The sequence below is a fragment of the Lactuca virosa genome, chromosome 9 (genome assembly GCF_052849685.1).
Source record: "Lactuca virosa cultivar CGN04683 chromosome 9, Lactuca_virosa_CGN04683_v6, whole genome shotgun sequence".
Taxonomy (NCBI): domain Eukaryota; kingdom Viridiplantae; phylum Streptophyta; class Magnoliopsida; order Asterales; family Asteraceae; genus Lactuca; species Lactuca virosa.
In genome coordinates, this window is record NC_136434.1 from 182,415,590 (window position 1) to 182,435,710 (window position 20,121).

General features: G+C 38.3%; 1 protein-coding gene across 1 annotated transcript in view; it reads right to left on the reverse strand.

Annotated features, from left to right (window-relative positions):
- LOC145140079 (uncharacterized) overlaps positions 1 to 18,171 on the reverse strand; it is a 46,705-nt gene extending 28,534 nt beyond the window's left edge. Inside the window, exons 1-2 of the mRNA XM_079073689.1 lie at positions 18,083 to 18,171; positions 17,730 to 17,865 (exon numbers count right to left, since the gene is read on the reverse strand). Of these exons, the coding sequence (XP_078929815.1) occupies positions 17,730 to 17,865; positions 18,083 to 18,171 (225 nt within the window). The remainder of the gene's footprint in view (positions 1 to 17,729; positions 17,866 to 18,082) is intronic.
- Positions 18,172 to 20,121: the final 1,950 nt, after the last annotated feature.

Sequence of the window (20,121 nt, forward strand, 5' to 3'; positions counted from 1 at the left end):
GCCATAAGAATGCACTAAGATGTCCTTAGAAGACCAATTGTGATATGGTTCTTTAATCATTAAGATGATCACAAAACATGATACTAAAGTACTATCCCATCTTTTCAGATTTGAGAAACTTTTGTCTTTCTGCCAAATTTGATTCTTCTTATTCGTTCTGCCATACATCGAAACTTTTCCAAAGCTTCATAATTATACTTAAACTTGTAAGTATAATCATATTTACTAAACTTTAGTAAATCATGACGAATAGTCTTATCGATCTTTCGTGGTGGACTTGACCAGTGCACACGAATGTGTACTCGATCCCTTAGTCCTTCACTCGACTCACATATACATGTGAACAAGGTATTAGTATTAATTTTCCAAAGATGAAAATTCTCATTCACCATACTATACAACTTGCATGATTCCAAGTTTCTATCCAACTGAAACTTGGTTGATCAGAATCTTTCCTTAGATGGTAAATTATGACTCTACCACAAACGAAAGAATCAAGTCCATTTTTCCAATATTGCTATCAATGGAATCATATAAACAACCATTTTTCACAAATGCCACTGTAAGGATATTTAAAATAAATATAAAATTAAAACCTTTTTATTTTATTTCAAAACTTTGTGGAAAAAACTTATCCTTACAGTGCAAATGCATATGAAAAACTTGTTGTTATCTATTCCTAGGCAATATATCATAACTCCTAAGCAACAACTTAAAAATTTTGATCACCGAACCATGCGATCGAAATCCATCTTTGCGATCAGAATCAGCATATACTTCCTTGAAGTTTCTTCACTTTTCTTTGATTCTTAAACAACAACATGTGACATAGTCACATCATGTAATGAGAATCTCAGAATAGAAACTTCACCCGAAGTAGAATCAAACATCTTGACTTTATCAACCCTATGATTGTAACACTCATAAAAATTGCACCAATTTAAAACATTTTAATTCATTCAAAAGCCATTAAGTTATTACAACTTGTTTTCAAAAGAGTTTAAACATCAGAGTATCCCCAGAACCATATCACAAAATCATGAAGTATGAGGAGCGGTACAATCACGCCTTCGCCTTGCCACGATCTTCTGAAGTACCTGAAACAATACACTGAAACTGTAAGCCCGAAAGCTTAGTGAGTTACCCCCAAAATACCAACCACATAACCATACACATATCAAATCATATCATAATAAAGAACAGCCGTGTATATCGATTCTACAGCGTGACTGGTCCGCCCGCACCGCACCTTCAGTCTACCTGGTCCACTCTCCGAGTCTAACCATGTATATCGAGTCTACAGTGTGATTGGTCCGCCCGCACTGGGCCTTCAATCCACCTGGTCCACTCTCTGAGTCTACAATATGACTGGTCCGCCCGCACCGGGCCTTCAGCCGGCCTGGTCCACTCTCCGAGCCTCGGCACGTCTGGACCGCCCTCTTGGGGCCTTCAGCCTATCCGGACCGCTCGCTGGGCCTTCGGTCTATCCGGTCCGCCCTGTGTATGTTGGCCTACAGCACAAAGCAGGACCCGCCTCAACCCAACCCCATTCAAACAACTATGTGCACATAAAACAGTCAATCACATAATAATCCCCAGACAAACCGATCTATCAGATCAAACAGCATAACAACATCCTAACCAGGATACCGACCTAACCGGTCACTAACATAGCATTACCCTATATACCAGGATACCGACCTTAACCAGGTCACTAACATAACACCATCCTAATTACCAGGATTTAGACATAGCAAATCAATACATATCAAACAAATACCCGGATTTCCATCCGATAAAGGGCCGGCCTTGGTGCCTTAGACCCTGTTGATATAGTGAGGATAACTCACCTGCAATTGCCGACTGAAGAGATAAGATCAAGCTGTTCCGACCACCGACACAAACTTCACCACAAAACACTACCAAAGAACCAATTCCATAAATACCAATATTACCAAAATACCCTTGGAAGTCAAACTGGTCAACTCCTGGTCAAAGTCAAAGTCCTTAGTCAAAGTCAACCTTCCTGGTTGATCCTACTCACCGATTCAGCCTAATGACTCGCCGAGTTCCTGCACTCAGAATCCCATCATTCCCGACTCAACTCGCCGAGTCACCCCATGACTCGTCGAGTCCTTTCATCCGAGTCTTATCCTGTCCAACTCACTGAGTCCACTCGACTCACTGATCCGCATCACAACCTAAGGAGTTAGGGTTTGCAACCCAACTCGTCGAGTCGAAGAACAGACTCGCCGAGTCCATTCAAGACATCCCTATTCAGAAGATTCCAGGCCATTTCACTGCTTCCAACTCATAGATCTGGACTTATAGGGCTGGATTCACACGTAAAGTTTCCAACTTTACGTGCATGCAAGGCACAATGGGCTCCAAACAAGCTAGAAGAAGGTTTTAGGACAAGGATACTCTCCATCAAGCCCCATGGACGATGCTTTATGCTTTCATGGCTCAAAACTAACCTAGATCTAAAGTTGCAACCTCAGATCTAGCCTCTAAACCCGAAATGGATCTCAAACAAGCTAAGGAACTCCAAATCAACCACCAAGGATGAATCAAAAAGGAAATAGCTTAAGATAATGGCTTCTTACCTCTGAGATGTGCCCAAACTGATGTAGATCCCAGATCTACACAAGCCCCTTGATGCTAGCCTCTAATTCCTCAAGCTCCTTACACCAAATTCCTCTTCCAAGCTCCAATCTCATCAACAATGAAGTCTCACACGAAATTAGGGTTTTCTGGAACTCTCTGGGGGAATAGGGGGCCGAAATGAGGACATAAGGTCCTTTAAATAGGGTGCAAACCCTAAATTTTAGGGTTTCTCATTCCAGCACTGACTCGTCGAGTCCAGCCACCGACTCGGCGAGTCAGGCCACTTAATCACGTGATCTACACACGCTCCGACTCGACGAGTTACAGCTCCAACTCGCCGAGTCCACCCTTTCCAAGTTACACTTTACACCCCAAGACTCTTGCTTCTGAACTTGGGATGATACAATTCTCCCCCACTTATTAGGCTTCGCCCTCGAAGCCTGCCGCAACATACAATTTCGGACAATACTCCTACAATATGGCTTCTGATCTCGAACCGACCCAGGTTCCTCCAAATACTACTATCCACCCCTATAAGATCCCACCCTTCTCCTGCAGAGTCGTGACAACTGATTTAAGTCGGCCACCAACTTCTTTTATCTGATGACAATACTCATCAACTAAGTACCACTCGATGATACTATCATACTTCCGTATTACGCATTCATTCGCCGCTTGCGAAAACTAGATACCATTATAAACCACCGGGTCCTGACCCAGTGTTAACATGCTAACCCTTGCCCAACTGGCTCTACTTCTATCAAAATGCACTGATGGAAACTCATCCCGTTTCCTCCCTGAGTCAAGTCCATTACCGCGCTATCATGATAATACATTCCACAGCTTCCGACCAACTCTCATGAACGCCCATCTATAACGCATAAACACCCATACTTGGCCCAAACAGCCTCGTGCTGGAATTCCAGGTACATCTACGACGGGTCCAGCCCTCCCTCAGATGGAACACCGCCGCATACATAACTCATGACTACATCCATACTTGGATCCCAAGGATCTACCCTTGCATCACTTCCGAACTCCTCTGATCTGACATCAGCGCTAACTGTTCCACAACCTCAACGAACATCCAACCCGGATGTGCTTCCATACAACTGGTACAATCTCAGTGCTCACTATCAATAACTAAATTACTTTCGATCATCCATTTACACTACTGCTTTCCCTTCAGATGACCAACACTCCTTCCCGGAGCCACATACCTTTCCCTTCCATTCTTCAAGGAAGTCTACCCAATGACCTTTACCCCATCAACAAGTGCCATGGTGCTAAAACTCCACTTTACACCACCCATGCAGAGCAACTGCTACTCCCTAACTCCCATATACTCCGAATCCGATCACACAGCTAACGAAGCCCAAACACGGCCTTTAGCTAACTACATCATCATGATCAATACTTGGGGCCAGACCTTATGGATTGCTATTTCACGGTGACATACTCACTCATTCTCCGCATATAGGTCTACTAACACATACATAGTCTTCAGCATGACTGGACCGCCTCACCAGGCCTTCAGCTTACCTGGACCACTCTTAGAACCTTCTGCACGTCTGGACCGTTCTTCGAGCCTTCGGCCTGACTGGTACGCCCACCGGCCTTCAGTCTATTCGGACTGCTCAAAACTGTTGTACACCATCCTGAACCATTCTTCCTGGGAATCTCTCCCATGCATACTGTTCTAGCCCTCTTGGGGTTCCGAACTCCAGCTCCATTCCATATACTCAATTCCCGGCCTAACCCTAGGCCTTACAACAATCAGTCACCTTTTCCGAAAATCATGGTCTGTGCTCCGCCCCACTTGTCTACCACTTGCTCTCACCGATCCACACCCTCAGCAAAACACTGCTGAAATCCAAACAGCTAACCATCCTTGGATGCATGTTGTTTCACCGGAGAATTTTCCAATTCTCCCCCACTTAGTGCACCGACTACTAACCACCGATGCCCAAAACCGGCATAGCTCAATCGCCCTTACTCCATATATTCCTTCTTAACCATGAACTGACTCCCTCGGGAGTGGGTAACCTTCACCGAATAACCCTTCCGCCATCACACACCCGAACTCCAAGGAAGTTGAATCTCAGCTGAACACTTCTCACATCGCAGGTGCCATACCCAGCAAATATATCATATACCCGACCTTCCGATCATCTATCCTCTTGGATGCTAACCAACTACAACTCCTAACTACTAAGATTCTCAATCATACTATGAATCATGCGAAAAAAAGATGAACAGATTTACAATACCACACAATCAACAAGATAACAAGATATCAAAATGGAAACATACCTGCAGCTGCATCCGGCTCTGCCCTGACCTCCTCTACTGTAAGCTGGAATGCGCGTCCCTGAGCCCTCGGAGGCTCCGCTCCACCCTGACCCCCGCCAGTAATCCTCAAAGTGGCCGGTGCTGCAGCCTGCACCGATCCTGCAGCAAGCTGTGGACAGTTGGCCCTCATGTGACCAACCTGGTGACAGTGGTAACAAATCCTCATATCCTGAACTGGGGCTGACTGACGACAATCCCTCGCATAATGCCTCTCTCCCACGCACTTGCGGCACGTACCACAGGACCTACAAACTCTGGTATGACCCTTCCCACACTTCTCACAAGTGCGGCTGCTCTGACCTCCCAACCTAGAATCAACGGTCTTGGACCGTTTCGGCGCCGGCTGCGACTGCACCGGGGCCTGCCTCTGCTCTCGCAGTTGCAACTCAATCTCCAACTCATGCCGCCTGGCGGCCTCCTGCAACTCTAACAAGGTATCACATCTCTGCGTGGACATAAATTGTCTGATATCCCTCTTGAGCATACTCAGATACTAGGACATCTGTGCCTGCTCCGAAGCAAACTCAGGGCAAAACATTGCCCTCTCCGTGAACATCCTGGTGATCTCCGTCACCGACTCTGAATCCTACTTCAGCTCCAAGAACTCCTGATCCAACCTCTCTCTCTCTCGACCTGCGGAACATAACGAGTACTGAACATCTCCCGGAACTGATCCCAAGTAACCGCAGCCCGCTACGCATCAGAATAAGATCCCGTAGTCAACCTCCACCAATCCTTCGCCCCGAGCCTCAAAAGGTTCATAGCACACCTCACCCTATGATCCGCGGGGCATGAACACGTGAAGAAACAACCCTCCATGTCTGACAACCATCTCATAGCAATGATAGGATCCTGAACTCCATTAGAGGTAGGGGGCTTCGTATTATCGAAGTCCCGATACTGAAAACCTCGACCGGTTCCTCCCCTTGCCGCTGCTACAGCCGCTGTAGCTGCCGCGACAGCCGTCTCCGCAAGAGCTGCATAGCGCTCATCAAAGTACTCAACCATGGCGGTCTTGATCGACCCAAACATCTCTGGCAACTCAGCCCTGAACATGGCAGCAACCTCATCATGCAGGATCTCACGAATCCTGGCATCCAACTCATTCGTACTAATCTGACCAATGACCTCGGGTGGTACTGGTCCATCCTGACCACCCTCTCCTGATCCCGATCCCGAGCCGGATCCTTCCCCGAAACGTCTCGTAATCGCCATACTGTAATACACCAACAAAACCCTTAGACACATCACATACCCGCCCGGGGAACTATCTCATAAATGATACCCTAGAGAGTTGTGACTTCCTTGATACGCGTATGGGTCCTGTGCTTTCAGTAGTACGGGCCCATACTACCTTCCACACCTACCCATATTTGTCTCAAGTATTACCACAACACTCTAACCATATATACACACACACACACACTCAATCCTCACTTCTAGAGGAAAGCTGAATATCTCATATAAGGAAAACCCTAGGCTAGTAGGCATCACATAATCAGGCAATTCTATCATACAATTCCTGAAATTCCCTAGCCTAGTACTAGCATGTTGTTCTAACATATCACATAATCAAATAACTTGTATGGTATTTTGGGGTCTACTTACTGGCTCTGGCTGATCGTACCCTCTGCATCCTCCTTTACTTATTTCGAAAACCTTTTGAAAACCATTTTGAAAATCCCTCCTTGATTTGAGATTGGATTCACACGAAGGTTCCTCCAATTCACTCAAACCAAGGCTCTAATACCAACTTGTAACACTCATAAAAATTGCACCAATTTAAAACATTTTAATTCATTCAAAAGCCATTAAGTTATTACAACTTGTTTTCAAAAGAGTTTAAACATCAGAGTATCCCCAAAACCAGATCACAAAATCATGAAGTATGAGGAGCGGTACGATCACGCCTTCGCCTTGCCACGATCTTCTGAAGTACCTGAAACAATACACTGAAACTGTAAGCCCGAAATCTTAGTGAGTTACCTCCAAAATACCAACCACATAACCATACACATATCAAATCATATCATAATACAGAACAGTCGTGCATATCGAGTCTACAGCGTGACTGGTCCGCCCGCACCGCGCCTTCAGTCTACCTGGTCCACTTTCCAAGTCTAACCATGTATATCGAGTCTACAGTGTGATTGGTCCGCCCACACTGGGCCTTCAATCCACCTGGTCCACTCTCTGAGTCTACAATATGACTGGTCCGCCCGCACCGGGCCTTCAGCCGGCCTGGTCCACTCTCCGAGCCTCGGCACGTCTGGACCGCCCTCTTGGGGCCTTCAGCCTATCGGGACCGCTCGATGGGCCTTCGGTCTATCCGGTCCGCCCTGGGTATGTTGGCCTACAACACAAAGCAAGACCCGCCTCAACCCAACCCCATTCAAACAACCATGTGCACATAAAACAGTCAATCACATAATAATCCCCAGACAAACCGATCTATCAGATCAAACAGCATAACAACATCCTAAACAGGATACCGACCTAACCGGTCACTAACATAGAATTACCCTATATACCAGGATACCAACCTTAACCATGTCACTAACATAACACCATCCTAATTACCAGGATGTAGACATAGCAAATCAATACATATCAAACAAATACCCGGATTTCCATCCGATAAAGGGTCGACCTTGGTGCCTTAGACCCTGTTGATATAGTGAGGATAACTCACCTGTAATTGCCGACTGAAGAGATAAGATCAAGCTGTTCCGACCACCGACACAAACTTCACCACAAAACACTACCAAAGAACCAATTCCATAAATACCAATATTACCAAAATACCCTTGGAAGTCAAACTGGTCAACTCCTGGTCAAAGTCAAAGTCCTTAGTCAAAGTCAACCTTCCTGGTTGATCCTACTCGCCGATTCAGCCTAATGACTCGCCGAGTTCCTGCACTCAGAATCCCATCATTCCCGACTCAACTCGCTGAGTCACCCCATGACTCGTCGAGTCCTTCCATCCGAGTCTTATCTTGTCCAACTCACTGAGTACACTCGACTCACTGATCCGCAGCACAACCTGAGGAGTTAGGGTTTGCAACCCAACTCGTCGAGTCGAAGAACAGACTCGCCGAGTCCATTCAAGACATCCCTATTCAGAAGATTCCAGGCCATTTCACTGCTTCCAACTCATAGATCTGGACTTCTAGGGCTGGATTCACACGTAAAGTTTCCAACTTTACGTGCATGCAAGGCACAATGGGCTCCAAACAAGCTAGAAGAAGGTTTTAGGACAAGGATACTCTCCATCAAGCCCCATGGACGATGCTTTATGCTTTCATGGCTCAAAACTAACCTAGATCTAAAGTTGCAACCTCAGATCTAGCCTCTAAACCCGAAATGGATCTCAAACAAGCTAAGGAACTCCAAATCAACCACCAAGGATGAATCAAAAAGGAAATAGCTTAAGATAATGGCTTCTTACCTCTGAGATGTGCCCAAACTGATGTAGATCCCAGATCTACACAAGCCCCTTGATGCTAGCCTCTAATTCCTCAAGCTCCTTACACCAAATTCCTCTTCCAAGCTCCAATCTCCTCAACAATGAAGTCTCACACAAAATTAGGGTTTTCTGGAACTCTCTGGGGGAATAAGGGGCCGAAGTGAGGACATAAGGTCCTTTAAATAGGGTGCAAATCCTAAATTTTAGGGTTTCTCATTCCAGCACTGTCTCGTCGAGTCCAGCCACCGACTCGGCGAGTCAGGCCACTTAATCACGTGATCTACACACGCTCCGACTCGACGAGTTACAGCTCCAACTCGCAGAGTCCACCCTTTCCAAGTTACACTTTACACCCCAGGACTCTTGCTTCTAAACTTGGGATCTTACAATGATCCTTCAGGTAAATAGGCAGTTTTATAACCAATACCCCTTCCTTTGTTAATATAAACATATGGACTCTATGGAAATGGTACACGGGACTGTCACAGACTTAGACTTTCTCTTTACCATTTGGTCAACCGAGTTGACTATGGTCGATCCCTTTCCATTGGGAAGAGAAAGCTTTTTCTGGATATCCGATGTTACCATTGTCAATGTCCATTTAAGGTTTGGGAAGTTGATCTTCTAATCAAATTTGCTTTACCAGTGCTCTAAATCATTGCTGATTCAGCAGCACCTACTTAATAGATAAGATCATTAAGGGTCATGTCACAGTCTGTTTCATAGTAGTCCCAAGGAAACTCACTATGTGACTTAGAAAGTGATTGAACTTCCAACTTTCTTAAGACTTTGACACCCAACTCTCCCGGCTTGTCAATATGTGACTTCATCTCCAAGATGTGATCACACATAGACCTTGCTTGCCAATAGTGCTTGAGCGACCTTAAACTTGTGGGTTAGGGAGAATAATTGGAGGAAGTGGAGGAAGTGAAGTTCCAAGAGATTTGGGAAGATCATAAATGTCTGAACTAGACATCTTTTGGGAGATATTTAAGAAAGTTGATTCAAGGTCCTTAATATAACACCCAATATGAAGTATTAAGGCTAGGACCCAACACAATATTTTATAACTTGGAAGAGGGATGCCGTAATCCAAGCTATAGAATATTTGAAGGTAGGTGAATGACGATTCACCAATTTCCACCATGAAAAACGAAATAAATTATTAGGTTTTGAATTGGATTTGAAACTCCTAGATCTTTTGAGATTCATTGAATTGTTCAATGGCATGTTTCAATCTCGAGTGTGCCCTTCAGTTTTTGTGACTGGGATGCCGATGATCACAAAACAAGGTGTGAAGAAACCATGCAAATTACTTGGTACTCTTAAATGTTTATCACCCAACCCATGTGCCGGTTAACCACACACGCTCCACCGGCCTATGATAAACTTTAAGAAACCCTTTGCCTACCTTGTTAAATCAAGCTAGTGTGCCAGTTAACCACACGCACTCCACTAACCGACTTAAGCAAAGTGCAAAGTGTAATTTCATGGGTTAGCACCTTATTCACATTTTCCTAAGTAACTAAGATTGGGAATTTATAAGTGTTTAGTTACTTAGTATTTATCATTAATACTTTTAATGAAGGGAGAATTATAGTCCTTGCCTTACCCGTTCAGCTAACGACCCTCCACCAGTCAAGGAAGCGGTGGGTGAGAGTGGGCACCCATTAAACTGCCATTTTATAGGCAGTAACCTCATACCCCCCCTTATAGACCGGCTTCGTGAATGAGGCCTACTAACGGTAAGACTGACTTGCTCTTATATATATATATATATATATATATATATATATATATATATATATATATATATTATTAACTTATAATACTATAAAGTATAAGGGTTGAATTTTAACTTTTAAAATTCTAAGGGCTTAACTTGGAATTAAAGTATTTATAAGGGAAAACTTTTCAAATTCCAAAACTTGAGGGCAAGTTTTGAAACTATTCAAAACTATTCAATTCCATAACTTATGTGTTTAAAGTAGTTTTAATACAAAAAACTCTTCAAGTTCCATAACTTGAGGACAAGTTATGGAAGACTTTAAACCATTAAAAGAATGTGACTCTTCCTTATTCATAACTTATGGAAAACTTTATGAGTTTTATGAATCTTAAATGTGACTTTTCATGTGACTTGTTTTAGAATCAACTCTTAGATCAATTTGGATTGAATACAACAATTTTACATAACATTCCTATTAATCTAAGCAACTCATAAGAACAAGATAATTCATTCAAACATTTTTCATGTAATTAGCCTAATCATTAAACTAATACAAAACATGAATCTATTGATAATTATCTTTAAAATTGGATTAGCATGAACATTAACACATCAGAAACAAGTTTATAAAATGAAAAACAACTTAGGGTAATGTTTCTAGTCCAATTCCAGCCAAAACAGTCGAAGATATGTTGTCTGGGGGTCCAACTCGTCAAGTGCACGAACCAACTCGGCGAGTTGGATGAGTTTTGCCTTGGACTCTTCGAGTCCCTTTATGGACTCGGCGAGTCTGCTGTTCAGACAGCAAAACACTTCGATTTTTCAGCAATTTTAGCAAGTATAACAAGAAAACAAGCCTAGGCTCTGATACCACTGTTGGGTTTTGAGCATTCTAACACTCCTAAGTGTACATGCAACCCTAAAGACCTTGAATCTATGTTTTCTCTATTATACATGCAAATATGAATATTACAAGGTAGTACCCTAACTAGCATACAAAACATTGATACTTGGGTAATAAACTAGATAGAAATACATACCTTGTTGATGTAGCTTGACTCCATGTAGCTCGAGAGCCTAGTGCCCCAAGTGTGACACCTCAAATGGTTCACACAACATCACCAACACATGGAATAACCATGAGAAGAAGACACTCATGCTCAAATCGGCTAGCCCTCATATATGTATCACTAGTGCCAATTTCTTGAGCTAAAGGGGTCCTTATATAGTGTGCACATTAGGGTTACACCATGTAACCCATGACTTTACCCATTCCTTATGCTCCATGGGTTTTAACCTCCATGGAGTATCCATGGATCACCACATGGGTTAAATCCAACATAAGGAATCATGGATCATAAGCCCACATATATAAGAATGAATGATTTACACAATCAATCCCCATATATTTAATTAGTCTCCTTTTGATCACTAAATTAAGTCCAAATTAATTCTTGATCAATACTAATTAAATAACATGATTTCATATTAATATATTAGAACTTATAATATATTAATATGTCACAAAATGTCTTCTCCTCACAAACGGTCTATCCAAATGTTCTGATGCCATGCAACCCAAATGGACCATGCCGAGTCGGGTCAAGTACATACTAATTATAGTTATGGACTTAGACACTAATCCAACAACTCTTTCTTTAAGTGTCCTTCCCTTTGCTTGATTTTGCCAAACACCAAAATGTAACCGGTTTACATTTTGTATTAAGAATCATCAATAAGGAACTTAACAGTGTTAGATAGTGGACTTACCTGAAGCAGAATCAAACTTTCTGACTAGACCTTCTCTCAGATCTTTCAGGTAGTTAGGGCAGCTTTGCAACCAATGCCCCTTCCTTTTTGGCAATAGAACCATATAGACCTTTTGGGAATGGTACACAGGACTATCTCAGACTTAGCCTTTCTCTTTACCATTTGGTCAACCGAGTTGACTATGGCCGATCCCTTTCCATTGGGAAGAGAAAGCTTTCTGGATTTCCAATGTCACCAATTTGTCAATGTCCATGGTAGTTTGGGAAGTTGATCTACTAATCAAATTTGCTTTACCAGAGCTCTAAATCATTTCTGATTCAGCAGCACCAAGCAAATAGATAAGATCATTAAGGGTCATGTCATATTCTTTTACATAGTAGTCCCAAAGGACATCAACTATGTGACTTAGAAAGTGATAGAACAACCAACTTTCTCAAGACTTTGACACCCAACTCTCCCGGCTTGTCAATATGTGACTTCATCTCCAAGATGTGATCACACATAGACCTTGCTTGCCAATAAGGCTTGAGTGACCTTGAACTTGTGGGTTAGGGAGAATAATTAGAAGAGGTAGAGGAATTGAAGTATGATTTCCATGTTCCAGTCACGGGACATCATCTTCATTAGGAAAGCCTATTCCAAGAGTTTTAGGAAGATCATAATTGTCTGAACCAGACATCTTTTAGGAGATATTCAAGATAGTTGATTTAAAGTCCTTAATATAACACCCAATATGAAATATTAAGGCTAGGACCCAACACAATATTTTATAACTTGGAAGAGGGATGTCGTAATCCAAGCTATAGAATATTTGAAGGTAGGCGAATGATGATTCACCAATTTCCACCATGAAAAACGAAATAAATTATTAGGTTTTAATTGGATTTGAAACTCCTAGATCTTTTGAGATTCATTGAAATTTTCAATGGCATGTTTCAATCTCGAGTATACCCTTCAGGTTTTGTGACTAGGATGCCGAGGATCACAAAACAAGGTGTGAAGTAACCATGCAAATTACTTGGTACCCTTAATGTTTACCCCTCAATCGATGTGCTAGTTAACCACACGCCCTCCATCGATAATATGATAAACATTAAGTTACCCTTTGCCTACCTTGTTAAGTCCAACTAGTGTGGCGGTTAACCACATGCGCTCCACTAACTGACTTAAGCAAAGTGCAAAGTGTAATTTCATGGGTTAGCACCTTATTCACACTTTTCCTAAAGTAACTAAGATTGGGAATTTATAAAACATGTAGTTACTTTATATTCATCATTAATACTTTTAATGAAGGTTTAAAGTCCTTGTCTTACCCGTTCGGCTAACGACCCTCCACCGATCAAGGAAGCGGTGGGTGAGAGTGGACACCCATTAAGCTGCCATTTTATAGGAAGCAACCTTATACCCCCCTTATAGATCGGCTTCGTCAATGAGGCCTACTAACGGTAAGACTGAATTGCTCTTTTACATATATATATATATATATATATATATATATATATATATATATATATATATATATATATATATATATATAATTAACTTATAATATTATAAAGTATAAGGGTTGAATTTTAACTTATAAAATTCTAGGGATTGGAACTAAAGTTTTTAAAGTGACTTTACATGTTCCAAAACTTGAGGGCAAGTTTTGTAACTTTCAAAACTTTTCATCTTTCATAACTTATGAGTTAAATGGTTTATTAAAATGAGAGACTTTTCATTTTATGTAACATGTGTGTTTCTTTAATGGACTTTAAAAGAATGACTTTTGGTAATCCATAACTTGAGGACAAATTATGGATTCCATTAAAACACATAATGATCAAGAATTAAACTAACAAGCAAGTTACAAATAATTCCTATGATCTTCTAAACTCATAAGTTCATGAACATGCATATCATCTATTTCAAGAATCATAAAATTAACCATATAAAACTTGAATTTTGATAATAGCTATTGAAAATGGATTAGCATGACCATTACACCATCTAAAACAAGTTTTATTAGACCAAAACAGTTTAGGGTAATGTTTCTAGTCCATTTCCAGCAGCAAAAGTTGAAAATCTGCACTCTGCCTGGCCAACTCGTCGAGTGCAAGAACTGACTCGCCGAGTTGGTTGAAGATACGCTTGGACTCGTCGAGTCCCCCCATGGACTCGGCGAGTCCCCTGTGCAGACAGCAAGAATTTTGACTTTTTCAGCTATTTTGCATCAAGTATCAAACAAACAAGCCTAGGCTCTGATACCACTGTAGGGATTTGAGCATTCTAACACTCCTAAGGTGTTCATGGAACCCTATAAACCTTGGATCTATGTTTGAATAAGATACATGCAAAATTGATTTCCAAGGTTCATAATCCTATCTAGCATACATGGGGAACTTTTAAACATAAAAGTAAGCTAGAAAACATACCTTGTAGTAGCTTGGATTCCTTGAAAACCTTGAGAGCCTAGCACCCCAAGTGTGATTCCTCAAATGTCTCACACAACACCAAATGCACTTGGAATAAACTTTGAGAGAAATGCCACACTACTTGAAATCGGCTAGCCCTCTTCTTTCTTACTTGTGGCCGATTTTGGTGAGTAAAAGGATGCTTATATAGTGTGTTACAATTAGGGTTACACCATGTAAACCCTAATTGTAATGACTTTTCATTTCCATGACCTATGAGTTCTATAACCACCATGGAGCATCCTATGGGTTTTAGCCCAACTTGATAATCCATGAAGCATTAGCCCACTATATAAGCATGGATGATTTACACAATCAACCCATATATTTAATTAGTCTTCTTTTGATCACTTAATTAATTCCAAATTAATTCTTGATCAATACTAATTAAATAATACTATTAATATATTAGAACTTATAATATATTAATAAACCTTAAGTGTTATTTCTCTCATTTTAGTCTATCCAAATGCATGATGCCATGCAACCCAAATGGACCATGCTAATCGGGTCAAGTACATCCCATAAATAGTTATGAACTTAGACACCTAATCCAACATATTGTCCACGTAAATCATATGTGATTAGATGCATATAATTACACGTGATTATATGTATTTAATAAAATATTATTTACTTGGGCCGTATTCATTTTCGTGTTTTCGATTTAATAATTGGCATCATGCATTAAATCACATGTGATTATATGTATTTAATCACATATGGTTTACATGGACAATATTTGTTTTCACGTGTTGATTCAATAGTTGTTCTTGTATATTTAATCACTTGTAATTATATTTATTTAATCACATATGATTCGTATGTAAAATATTTATTCTTGTGTCGATTCAATAATTGTTCTAATATATTTAATCACATGTGATTATATTTATTTAATCACATGTGATTTATGTGGACAAGATTCATTATTTCTTTCTCAATTCAATAGTTGTACTCATGTACTTAATCACATGTGATTATACGTATCAAATCGCATATGATTTATATTGATAATATTCATGATTCAATATTTTTTTCTTATGTATTTAATCATATGTGATTGTATGTATTAATCACATATGATTAATGTAGAAAAAGAAAAACTATTTAATCAAAAACGAGAAAATGAATCTTGTGTACAGAAATCATATGTGACTAAATGTACAAGAACAACTATTGAACAAGAATGTGAAAATGAATATTGTCCATATAGTTTTTCTTATTTGGATAAAGATTCGTTTTCGTATTTTCTATTCAATAATTTTTCGTATTTTCTATTTAATAAATTTTCTCATGTATTTATTAATATATGATTATATGTATTTAATCACATATGATTCAATATTTGTTCTAGTGTATATAATCACATGTGATTATATGTATCTAATCACATATGATTTATATGGACAATATTCTTTTTGTTCATATAAATCATATGTGATTAGATACATATAATCACATGAGATTAGATACATTTAATCACATATGATTAAAGTTGAGAAAAACAATAATTGAATCGAGAACATGATAACGAATCTTGTCCACATAAATCATATGTGATTGGATACATAGAATCACATATGATTATATGTATATAACCACATATGATTTGAGGTGGACATTTTCCTTCTCGATTCAATAGTTGTGTTCATGTACTTAATCACATACGATTATACATATAATCACATGTGAGAAAATACATTAGAACATCTATTGAATCGACAAAACAAAAATGAATTGTGTCCACATAATCATATGTGATTACATTCATATAATCACGTGATTAGATATATTTAATCAGATATGATTAATTTGGATAAAGATTTGTTTTCGTGTTCTTGGTTGAATATTTGTTGTCGTGTATATAATCACATATGATTGTATGTATCTAATCACATATGATTTATATAAACAAGATTCGTTTTCATCTTTTCCATTCAATAGTTTTTCTCATGTATTTAATCACATCTAATTATATGTATTTAACAACACATAGTTAGTGTGAACAAAGATTTGTTTCCGTGTTTTTGATTCAATGGTTGTTCTCATATATATAATCACATGTGATCTTATGTGTCAAATCACATATGATTTATATAGACACAATTATTTTTTGTCCATATAAATCATATGTGATTAGATACATAAAATCACATGTGATTAGATGTATTTAGTCACATATGATTAAAGTTGAAAAAAACAATTATTGAATCGAGAGCGCAATAATAAATCTTGTCCACATAAATCATATGCGATTCAATAGTTGTTCTCGTGTATTTAAATACATATAATCACATAAATCATATGTGATTATATGAACTTTAATCACATAAATCATATGTGATTAGATACATATAATCACATGTGATTATATTTTATGTGGACAAGATTCATTTTCATATTTTCAATTCATTAGTTGTTCTATTGTATTTAATCACATATGATTATATGTGATTAAATATATATAATCATCTATAGTCAATATGATTGTATGTGGTTAGAATAAATTTTCGTTTCTCTATTATTTATTTGTGTTCTTGTGTATAGAATCACGTGTGATTATATATATCTAACCACACATGATTTATATTGACGCAATTTGTTTTTGCGGTCTCGATTCAATAGTTATTTCTCGTATATTTAATCATATTTGATTATATATATCTAACCACATGTGATTAACATACGATTGATGCTGAAAATTGAATTCTACAAGCTCATGTATATGAACCATATTCTTTATTTGATATAGAATAATGACAAAAATGGTTCTCATGATTTGCGAATGTTATAGTGTTTAGTCGAAAATTGAAAACTTTTTAAATTTTGGTTCTTAATTTATGTTATTTTTTATTTTACTATTTATTTTTAGTTTTTATATTATTTCTAATCATTATTTGAAGTTTTAAAGGACATAAGAAAAATCAATTTTGTAACAAACAATTTAATAATCATAAAAAAAACACGAAGACGATTGTTTGTTTGTTTGTTTGTTTGTTTTTTTTTTTTTTTTTTTGTAGTTTAATTTTGCATATATTAAAAGTAACTAAAACATAAAGGACGTTTTTTTTGTAAAGCACATTGAAGATCCATAATTCTATAATTCCATATAATATGATCCACTCTTACACTTGATGGTTTAGATAAACTTTTGAAAACATTTGCGTAAATGTTTAATGATGTTAGTTATTGCACCAAAAATGGGGGAGCTGATGCCTCCGCTTTACGTATAAGTTATCTAATTTTTACAGCCCATTAGCATTAGCCCAAAAGTTATCTAATTTTTATACGACCCAAATAAAATGTAACCTAAATCTTGAAAAGTCAAAATAGAGAATTGTCTTACCAAACGAATTTCCAAAGCAGGCGACTGGCTAACTCCTCCGGCGACATCTTCTTCTTCGGTGACTCCCTCCTCTAGTAAAGCTTTCTTCTCCGACAAAGTTGAAGATTCAAATCCTCTAGATTGCACCCAATTTCTACTAGCAAAAACAACGATAAAAGAGCAAATGTCGTCACTGTGGTTGAAGTTGCAGCGTTATCATTTACTTTCGATCCTTGCTATCATCTTCGGATGATAAACCAGGCAGTCTTCTGTCTTTTCTAGTGAAAATTGAATGAAGGCTTGCGAAAAGGTTCAGGTACGAGTTTATGTTTCAGAAATGGTTTATGAGTTTGTTGTTGGAAGTGAGGCCTCACCAGGACTCACTATCGTTGGTGGTTTCGAGCGGCGAACAGGTGGCGGAGTCCACGATTTTTGCAGATCCTTTTCTGGTTCGCTTACTCATTTCTTCTACTCTTCACTCAAACGGAGTGAGATGAGGGAAATGACGGTACGTGAAGATGTAGAGGAGGTGGTATGTGAAGGACGAAGATGACAATAAGCAGACCTGGAGATCGGAAAATGATATCGGGAAACCAAACAGATCCAAAGAGAGTGAAGAAGCAGATCGATGATTCCGACGAAATTAGTGTGGTTTCGACATCATTTCGGTGATTCTGGTGACGTTAAGGTAGTTCCGACGACGTTAGGGTGGTTCCGGCATCATTACGGTGGAGGTCCGTTGATGGTGACAGTGGTCTCAAAAGATATGTAGAGAGAGAATGATGAGATAGATATGTAGAGAGAGAAAATAAGAGAGGTATGTAGAGAGAGAAATATAAGAGGGATATATACCGAGAGTCTGAAAAATGTTCTCAAATGTTCTCACGGGAAAAATATTCTCATTGGAACATAACTCTCTCTCTCTCTCTCTCTCTCTCTCTATATATATATATATATATATATATATATATATATATATATATATATATATATATATATAGATGTTGGTTCCCTTGAGATAAAAAAAATTAGAGATTGTGAGATATGTGTATAACCGTTTAATGTGCTTATGTTTGTTTCTGAAACTATGTGGTGGCATATTTGTATTTATATTGGTAACTTATTAAACTAACGCCGTTAATTTACGATTGTTGGGCTATTGTTGTAATTTTACAAAGATTTATATGAATTTTGCAGGCTACGATATTGTAACCGCCTATTGTTTTCTTTTCTTTCTGGATCAAAGTCTCACTTCGAACTCTCAGGAAACCCACTTTTTCTTTCTTTATCGTATTTTGCCCTAGTTTTCGTTTCTTACCTGTTATTGAGAAATCAGTAAATGTCTTCAGGAGAAAATATAAACGAATTCGCATCTTCGTTAATCGAAATGAAAGGTTAGAATGCGAGTTATTTTTCATTTTATTGATTATGCATGTTTTTATTAATTAGTTAACTGTCGTTTTATGTAGATAATGGTGTTTTTTGTTTTGATTCAGTAGGTTTTTCGTCATTTTAAATTGATTTTGATGATTATCTCGTTTAGAGTTGATATGTTTTTATTATGTTTGTTTGTGGTGGTTTTTGATGTAAGTTTTTGTTTATATTTTCACAGATAAGGATTTCAAAAGAAACTATGTTAAAAAAAATGAAAAAATGAAAAAAATATCGAATGCGGTAGAAGTGCTGTTATTTCCGAAGGTACAGTTAAAAAAAATCATCTATGATTAGAAGTAGAAATAAACATATAACTTAATGTTTGAAGTTATTTGTTGTAATCATAACTGATTTTTTGATTTTTCCAGTGTATTGAACATAACATTTAGTTATATGTTTATTTCTACTTCTAACCATAGATGATTGTATACGTTTGTTTATAATCATTGGTAAATAGTAATGATAAATGTATTTTTATGTATCAAACATGAATATAAAGTTACTTTTGTAATCATAACTGATTTTGTGGTTCTTTTAAGTGGATTGTATATAACATTTAGTTGTATTTTTATTTATTGTTCTAATCATAAATGATTTTATACGTCTGTTTATAATCATTAGTGAATAGTAATGATAAATGTATGTTTTATTTTTTACTAACACTATGTTTGTAATGAAAATTGTAGTTAAAAAAGGGAATGTAGATAGCTCAAGGAAGACACGGTCATCTTCCAAAAGCGAAAAGGCGAATGAGGTGTCGCAAACACGTTCAAAGACATCTAAAAAAAAGTTATCTAACAACCAAAAGTGAAGCTGAGGGTTAAGGTCAAAACTGTAAGTAAAAAACGTGAACTATCTGATGAAGATGATTCAGATTTTCAGAGTCGTCCTGGATCTTCAAAGAAACCAAAGAGAGAAACTAAAGTTTTGAAGAAAGATAAACAAGCTGCTGTTCTAAAATAATTTCCTTCATTGAAGA